At 22.5% G+C, this 9,260-nt stretch overlaps 2 protein-coding genes across 2 annotated transcripts in view; both read right to left on the bottom strand. All coding sequences in view use genetic code 6, as the record gives it.

Moving 5' to 3' along the window:
- Positions 1-105: 105 nt before the first annotated feature.
- On the bottom strand, positions 106-4,031 carry TTHERM_01537660 (hypothetical protein; the record flags this gene model as incomplete). The annotated part of the gene is made up of 15 exons (XM_001017059.3): positions 106-643; positions 922-1,066; positions 1,123-1,177; positions 1,231-1,417; positions 1,468-1,618; positions 1,666-2,009; positions 2,381-2,519; positions 2,593-2,641; positions 2,708-2,888; positions 2,953-3,038; positions 3,093-3,242; positions 3,303-3,440; positions 3,495-3,549; positions 3,611-3,746; positions 3,827-4,031. The coding sequence occupies 15 exons, from the start codon at positions 4,029-4,031 to the stop codon at positions 106-108; spliced, it is 2,559 nt and encodes an 852-aa protein (XP_001017059.3).
- Positions 4,032-5,129: 1,098 nt separating this feature from the next.
- Positions 5,130-9,260, bottom strand: part of TTHERM_001537659 (transmembrane protein, putative) — a gene marked incomplete at both ends in the record, with an annotated part of 9,202 nt that continues 5,071 nt past the window's right edge. Inside the window, 7 exons of the mRNA XM_012797878.1 lie at positions 5,130-5,505; positions 6,724-6,814; positions 6,865-7,459; positions 7,581-8,354; positions 8,490-8,506; positions 8,595-8,612; positions 8,687-9,260. The exon at positions 8,687-9,260 is cut by the window's right edge and continues 132 nt beyond it. Coding sequence (XP_012653332.1) covers positions 5,130-5,505; positions 6,724-6,814; positions 6,865-7,459; positions 7,581-8,354; positions 8,490-8,506; positions 8,595-8,612; positions 8,687-9,260 — 2,445 coding nt within the window. The remainder of the gene's footprint in view (positions 5,506-6,723; positions 6,815-6,864; positions 7,460-7,580; positions 8,355-8,489; positions 8,507-8,594; positions 8,613-8,686) is intronic.

Genomic DNA, 9,260 nt, shown 5'->3' with positions numbered 1-9,260 from the left:
AAAACCAATAGGTTAGCATTTATTATTAGCAACACAATATCTATATGTAAAAAAAAATAATTATTATGATATCTTAAAATCTAAACTTACCCTTGAGCACATAATTCAATTTATGATGACTCTGTTGTTTCTTAGAGGCATAATTAGTTTACTGAATCTCTACCAACATTTGGAGGTAACAATTATTAAATTATAAATTAATTATCTTAGCAATATCCTTTGTTCAAATTAACAATAGCTATTTTTTAATTTTAAAGCATTGAACTTTTGAAACCTATCATAAATGATAAATTTACTTTAAAGAGCCTAAGTAGAAGTTTTATAACCTTATTAAGCACAAATTCCAGTGCTTTGAATAAACCCTAAATAATATGACGACTAAGGATACAAGATACATTATTTCTTGTCATTTGTTAAACAAATATTTTATGGATCATTTAAACATTTATCAACAGTACCACTTTAAGCTGTTTAATTTACTGTTAAGCACTAATTATTAGTATCTCTACCAACATATTATTAAAGTGATAATGTTTTACAAAAACCGTTTAAAGAGCATCCATTACCAACTTGTCCATAATCTACAGTTTATTAACATGTTTGTGTATTACTATCCAAACAAAAAGCTGGCAATTAAGCACATCTAAATTTTAGAAAAAAAATAATTAAAATAACATCTACTTTTTAAAAATTAAATAACCTAAAAAAAAATAGTATTGGTTTAAACAAAATAAAATATTTTAAAATTTTCAAATGATTTAAAAATAAATAAAAATATTAAGAGAGGAAGGAAGGTAAAAGCCAAGTGCCATTCAAAAATTTAGTGATTTGAGATAATATAATACTAATAGGTATTTAAAATTTTTAATATTTCACTCCTCCCTTTTTAATAATATTTAAAAATTTATTATATAAATTTACTGAGTCGCTTATTTCTAATTCAAATTTAAGCAATTTTATGAAGAATCCGATCCAACTAACCCTGCTGTACCGTTTAAAAGATAACACGCTTACTACGAGAAAATAGTTGAATATTTGCAATGATAATCTGCACACTTCAATATATCTAAAAAATAAATTATACATGAATGAAATGTAATTAATTAAATAAATGAATCCTACTTGAAGACATAACATTTTATGACCTGGATAAACAGTTTCCATTTATGTCAACTCCCTTTTTTGATATATTCAAATTTATTTTATTTTTAAGATAAATTTTATATATACCGAAAAATTTTGATTTGAACTAGATAATAAATTGCATGTTGAATTTTGTAAGCAGCAGTTATAACTTTTAAATGCGCATTATATAGATTAAGACTGTTATGCTTATGCACACTAACCGTTTGATAATTTAGCTATTAATACTCCATCAAATCCAATCATTTTGCAACTATTATTTGCTATACAGTAACTAAATAAATCGAAGTTATTAACATCATTTTCATGTAATAATTATTTTACTCTTTTGCACATAATTCAACCTTTTGGTATTATGCTTAATCAGCTTTTAAACACCTTGAATTTAACTAATCTCTTCCTGCATAATTAGGAACTATAAGCTAGATTTTGTATGAATCATCTTAGCAATAGTTTTGATTCAAGTTGGTAATACCTTATTTTAAATGTGATATAATTTAAAATTGATATCAATAAATTTACTTTGAAATCCACTTGTTGATATTTGAACACCAGGTTATGCACAAATTCCTGTACTAGAAATATATCCTAAATATGTAGAATCTTATGTATAATTTATACATGCCCTATAATCACTTCTTTTGCATACACTTTAAATATCATCAAAGCAATTTAGTAATGTATTCGTACTTGTCTATTAATTTTGTAAGCACTAATAGTAAATATCTCTACCAACATATTATTATTTTGACATTTTATAGCAAGACCCATTTAAAATACAAATATTATTAAAGGCAGAATTTGAATTAATTCTAGTACATTTAGAGGTTTGGAGATCCTTACAAATATTTTATGAATTAAAACAACTATTATAAATTTAAAAAATTTTAATAACTGTAACATAATTAAAAAGCAGAAATGAATATAAAGAAAAGCTTTAACCCCGCTTATCAAAGTGTAAATTAAAATCTTTTTAAAAATACCTTTAATAAAAGAAAAGATAGGAAGGTTTTTTAATTAATTTTATTATTTTGATTTTTTATTAAAATAGAATTGTTTAAATATTCTTTTAAGGTTTTCATTTAAATATTTTATTCTTTTAAATCTATATCCTTAAATAAAATATTATGATAAATTAAATAGTATATTTTTACATAAACATTTCTACTTAAGTAAATTATAAACATTCATGAAAAATGTTATTGAAAAAATAAAAAAAATAATTCAATTCTTTTACCTGCTCGCAATTGTATTAGAATCAGTACAATTACCATTATTATCTATTCCAATTGCACTGTCTGACCCATCGAAAAGAAAACACCCTTTTGTTCCAGAAGATTATTTAATACAATAACCTTAGCTACATGATTACAAATCTATTTTAATTAATATAAATAAAATTGTTTTAAATATAAGAGAAGTATAAATTTAATTAATAAAAAGTAGTACCACTATAATATTAATTTGCTACAGCACACATTCCATTTGTCCTTAAACCCTTAATTAAATTATTATCAAATTTTTATTATTTACGTATTCATTTTATATATTTATATGTTTATACAACAGAGTTAGAGTTCGAGCTTGACACTTACAGGCATATAGAGTTTGGTGACAAGCAAGCTGGATATAATGTGTAACATTAAACTGAGTTTTATGTATTTAGCTATGCACAGGTGTTATCATTTAATTTAGCAGGATATTATTAAGATAAATTAACACAAGAATTACCATAATAGCATTACCTAAAGATTTTAATTAATGTATGGGAATAAATTAGTATTTTTTATTGAAATTAAATGCATCTACTATGAAAGGCAAGTATTTAGTTATAAAATAAAAGGATATTTTTTCTTTCTGATCTAAATTAGACAAAATCCTTCTTAGCTGACTCCCTTTTTTTAATAAAGAAAAGCTAAATTAAAGATCTAATATTAAAAAATCAATACATATATCTAAGGATTATTTGTTCCATCAATCTTCTAACAACTTTTATTCTAATCTTCTTCAAAAATACAATATTATTGTTTGCAGCTTATCAAAGTTTCTTTTGGAAAGTATTATCCTTGATAAATGCACTAATTATCACCAGTCTTTCCCTTATTTAAAGAAATTTATATTTTTAAAATATCATGATTGAAAATATGTTTCAAAATTACAACAATGTCCGAATTCTAATAATTTATACAAGCGTACTAGTCCTATGAGTTTTTTATTTGGCATAAACTTTCATTACAATATACTTTGTGAAGATAGAATTAATTTTAAAAGACGCAAACTCCAAGAGAAGTAATTCCCTTTTTAATAAAATCAACCTATTAAGAAAAGTAACATCAAATTAATTAAATTACATCCACTTGATTTAGATCTAAGCATTTATTTTTACCCACTAAATAACATGATGTTCTATTTAGTATAATTCTTAATTAAGAAATACAAGATATTTTTGATTAAAAGGAAATTTTACTTTTATCTACAGTTTCTAAATTATCCACCTTCTAAATAATTGCATAAAGATAATACAGATGTATTTTATTTTACTTGACCTAATTTAATTCGACCATACAAATCCTAACAAAAGCCTTGTTTGATAAACTTCAATTCTATTTATATAAAAGAGATAAAATTAGTGATTATGCTTGGCAAAAACAGTTCAATAGAAATATGAAATTAGCAATTTTACTTTGCGGTGAATTAAAATTAGATGTAAATTCATTCTAACCTATACAGACATTTCCTGAATGTAATATAGCTACTATGTGATCACTTTTTTAAACTTTTATACAGCTTTTTCTATCTTAAGATATACAAACAGGCTCATAATCACTTTTACAAAAGTCAATTAAGTCATATTTAATAGCATCAATTACACAATATCCATAGCGCATTTCTTTTCCAATGTATTCTTTACCATCAACCAACTTACATTATTGCTTTTTTTGGTCAAAGCATTAATTTTCATGATTGCAACTGCATACAATGAAGGATAAATATTAGCTTAATAGTATTGCTAATAAATAGAGTTTCATAGATATTAGGCAGACTATTTAATTAAGTTTAAGAAAATATTAAATTATAGTAAAAAATTATTAAATAAGTCATACAATTAAATAAAGAAAAAAAATATTATTTATTAACTTACATAAAATGAAGCTAATTTGATTAAAAGTATTGTAAACCAACTTTTAAGTATATTTTTTTATTTTTTGTTGTAAATATATTTTTAGAGATTAAATACGTAATTTGATTTCTAGCTTTGTAAGCCATATAAATTATTTTGAAAAGATATTTTCAAAAAATAATAATTATTTCTTTAAATTTTCTTTTTTAAAGGAGAATTAATTAAATCCAAGAAATAAATCTATCTTATATAGAAAAACTCATTTATTTATTGATTAAAACCTATTTTATAATAATGTATTTTGAATCAATATAATTTTTTTTTGAATTTTTCCTTTCTATTTTTAGAATTTATTTCTTATTAATTTTTTTTTCAAAAAACTTTAAGCTAACATTATTTTATATTTATTCTTATACTATTCTTAATCTATTTCTATTGATAACTTTATTTTTATTAACATTATTATTATTTTCTCATGAATTAAGTTTTTCTTCACTAGCATCCTCGCCATGATCAAAATCACTAAATTAAGAATTTGTTTCTGGCAAGCTATTATTTAGAGATATTTACTCTATATTTTAAATTTCTTCTTCACTATAAAAATTGGCTTACTTTTTATTAGGGAAAAAAAAAATGAAGACCGCACCCGGCTGTGACCCCCCCCCCTTATAAATTCTAAAAATAAAGCTAAATTAATTTAAATATTTTATTTACATTCTTACATTCAATGCAATTAAAACAAAATTAAAAACAATACAAAAAAAAATATTTTATTTATCAAATTTATGCCTAATCACTTATTGTTTTTGTTGTTTAATTTCTTACATTATAAAATTACTTCAATTTATCTTTAGCATCTTTATTCTCAAAATTTTATTTAAAATCTATAAATTTCATATGAGAAAGTATTAATCTTAATTTTTCCCATTGTATTTAAGCTTTCAGACTTCTTTCTACATACTTATCCATATTAATTAACTTAACTATGAATTTAAATTTTGATGATTTTCCCTGCATTATTTATATAATTTTTACTAATTATGGCTTATAGTTAAACAAAATCTATTAAAATGTTATAACCATAGTCAGTAATACTAGACAAACAAGAGCTATAGTATATGTAAGTTAAAGCTCTTTCTAATCCAATCTGAATTACATTGAATTCAAGCAAAAACATATTGTAGTCAGGCATGAAATTCTAAAATCCAAAACATTTAATTTCTTATTGACATAAGGATAAACTATTTAAATGTTGAAAACAATTTTAGTTTAAATAATTTATATTCATTAAAAAAAAGTACAAAAAATATATATTTATAATTTAGAAAAGTAATCAAAAATTGTAATTTTAAATTTAAATGAATATTTTAAATTAATTGGATTTTTAAAAACAGTTTTAAAAATAATCTGAATTAAAGATATTTAAAGTAATTACAATTCTAAGTTAAAAGAGTGTATGTTAATGACACAAGGATTGACATGACTATCTATAACTGAGTAGGTAAATATGAAAATTGCATGATAAAGAAAAGAAACATTTTATAAATCAGCCTGACTAAATCCCATAAGTGATGCTATTATTTATATTCATAAGTAAAGAATCCAAATAAAATCTAATTTTCATAAGTTTTTCTGATAAATCTCCTTTAGTAGATTTTAAGCATAAAGTATCCATAAATTATTAGTAAAGCTGAAACTACTAATGCTAAAGCTATCAAGTTATAAGTATTATTATTTTATAATTCGCTACATGAAATAGATAAATACTCAGTTACAAAAAGTTAGTTGTCAAACACCTAGCAATTTAACTTTAAAAAAAGAGTATTAAAATATTTATTTTATTATAATTTAAATAAAAACTTACAGATCTAAAGATTTTGGAAAATATTGCATTTATTGAATAGTAGACAAATATACTTGTAGAAAGTATTATATCATTTAAATATTTTTTGCAGTTAAATTTTTTAAAAATAAAGATGTAACATAGCACCAAGCAAAAAATATTTAAAACATTTATCATTAATAAGAAGTAAATACCTTTAAAAATTATACTAATTTATTGCAGGATCTAAACTAAAAAGCACTCAGAAATCTTTAATTTATCACTAAAAAGATTACCAATATCAATAAATAGTTAAGATGCAAATTTTGGGATATTAGAATCATAAAAAAGCATTATTCCAATTAAAGATGATTAAAAGATCAAAATTTTGATTACACTAAAAACATTTATGGTATCGTAACCATAAAATTTTTTATAAAGTAATAAGTAAATAATTTTTGACATTATCTTCATATTAATTTATTTCTTTAATCTTTAAGATAAATAGATTGATATAATGAATCCCAGGATTGATATTATCAAAGGATAAATGATTTCTGTAAATTTTATATCGCTGCATCTATTAAAATTTAAAATAGGTTTTGTTAAAAATGAAAACATTCATAAAAATAATTACCTTGAACATTTTTAGTCTAATTTCATGAAATAAGCTTCACCCCAATATTCTCCACTTCTATCACAATCTTCACAAAGGGCTCCGACATATCCTAATTTATATACAAAAATAACAATATGTTAATAAGTGAAAAAAAATTACCTTATTTGCAATAGTAATTCATATCATTGTGCTTAGGTGAAAGTTAACCTGTTAAAATGACTTCACTTATTTCAATGTCGCCTTCACAATTTTTACATGGGTATAAAACTATTGATTATTGATTTACTCTCCATAAATTTGAAGGCAAAAAGATCATATCTCTATAACATTTAACTGAATAATCAGGGCACGATTAACATTAACTTGCTATACTAAAGCTATATTTAGTATCTTTACAGTCTTAACATTAATCATATTTTTATTAAAATTTTATAGGTATCTAGCCAATTAAGCAATTTTGAGCCATATCTATAACAATAATTAATGAATAATTAGTATAACCAATTATGTATTAGCTTGAATTGAATATGGGAATTTGAATTAAATCGCTTGTAACTTAGAACTTAAGTTATTAATTGAAGTTTCCATAAACTTTAATTTACTGAGTTAAATTAAATTCACCATTTTAACTATAAATTTTATTTGAATTTAAGTAACCATTTCCTTCTAAAATGGTTATTTAAAGAAAGCTATATTTAGGAATATTCAAAATTTCTTAATTCTAATCACTACACAATCTTAAAATTATATCTTCCTTTAAATATTAAAAATATTTTATTTAAGAAGGTTAAATATTTATAAAAAAATTAATTTAATATTTAAATTATAAAAGCTAATTTTATAAATGAACTTAAATTATAATTAAAAGTTTTTACCTTAAGATACCCCCCAAAATGATTTTATATTTGTAAGATATTTGAGTCTGATAAACGCTTACCATTTATAGAAGCACTAAATTTTGTTGGTGAGGTTTAAATGTTGTCCCCATATTAAGAAGCCTTATTTTTTAAATATGTATTATTTGAAAATCTATTCACTCTTTATCCTGTGGTTGACCCTAATGCTCCTCCATAACTTGCTTAGTTTTAAGTAAATGTGCAGTTACTTAAATTAATTAAATTTATTAAAATATTCTTTTATGTATTTTCTAAAAAAATAGCTCCACCATATTAGCTAGCTTTATTTTATTCAAAAATAGTTTCATAAATAAACATACTAGATTATTTTAGGTATATCGCTCCTCCATTTAAGTTTGCTTAATTATTTTTGAATGTAGAATTAATGATTATTAATGTATCTAAAAACACTTATTATGCATTAATTGAGTTTGCAAAGTATTATTAAGCTTATTCTAAATATAATCCTGGTCCATAAGATGCTATATTATTATAAAAAGTAGAATTTAATATTTGCAATTTTGAACCTACTATTTAAATTGTCCCAAATACGCAATATTGACATATGTTATTAACTACTTTTAATTTATAAATTTAGCTGTTCTAGCTATTATAAAATACTGCACTTTATGCATCTTATCTTTAATTATTCATATTATCTAAGATATTTCTATTGCTTTAAATTAAAGTATCATAGATATAAAAGTTCAATAAGCCTGTAGCTGTAATCATATTACTTAAAAAATAGCTATCCTTATAAATATTTTATACATCATAAAAGTTAATAGCTTCTTAAATTATTAAAATTTATTAAAAAATAAATTTCAGATTCTCAGAAATTTAGAAATCATATGATATGCCTGTTGATAACTAAAATGTCGAACTTACGATTTCAACATCATGAGCTTTTTGTATATAAATTAATGAAGAATCAACTGAGTAAATTTATAACCAAGCTTATTTACTAATTATGTTTTAAAGAATCTCAATTACTTCTATAAAGTATTTAATCTAACTTGTAATAACTAAACTACTCAATATTATATAAGATTTCGAATTAGATTAATTTTGTATGTTAATATTACTTCCTCTGCATACAGAGAAGTTATTAATAAAATGACTCATTTTAATTGTTATGGTAGTTTTAAAATAAGTAGAAGGTTAGATCAATATAGCCCCTCCTTGGTTAAATGCGAAGTTTTTAGAAAAATTAGATTTGAATATATATCCATCAAAACCTTAAGATAATCTCCCATTAACAAATATTGCTCCACCTTGAGTCTCTAAGTCATCACTACTAAAAGCTACGTTGCTTAAATATTCGCTCTCTATTGATGAAAAACTACCTTTATTCTATGCTGTCCAATAAACTGCTCCACCAATTAATGCATTGCCATTAATAAATTTAGACTTATAGATATGAAGTACTTAACTTATAACATTAAGAAACCCACCTTCTCTACTAGTTTCTATGTTAAGATAACTCTATTAATTAGTAAAGTTACAATGTCTTATATCTATTGAAAGAATTTATCCATTTATCCAACCAAATTAACTTTAAACATCTATTTCATTAAAACTAGAATTATAAAGGTCCACAGCTACAGTAGGAGCATTAAAGTAAAAACCTTAGGATACTTTCCCTAAAATAGACTATTT

This window comes from Tetrahymena thermophila, assembly GCF_000189635.1.
Source record: "Tetrahymena thermophila SB210 genomic scaffold scf_8254625, whole genome shotgun sequence".
NCBI lineage: Eukaryota > Ciliophora > Oligohymenophorea > Hymenostomatida > Tetrahymenidae > Tetrahymena > Tetrahymena thermophila.
This window is presented reverse-complemented; position numbering and strand designations above follow the sequence as displayed.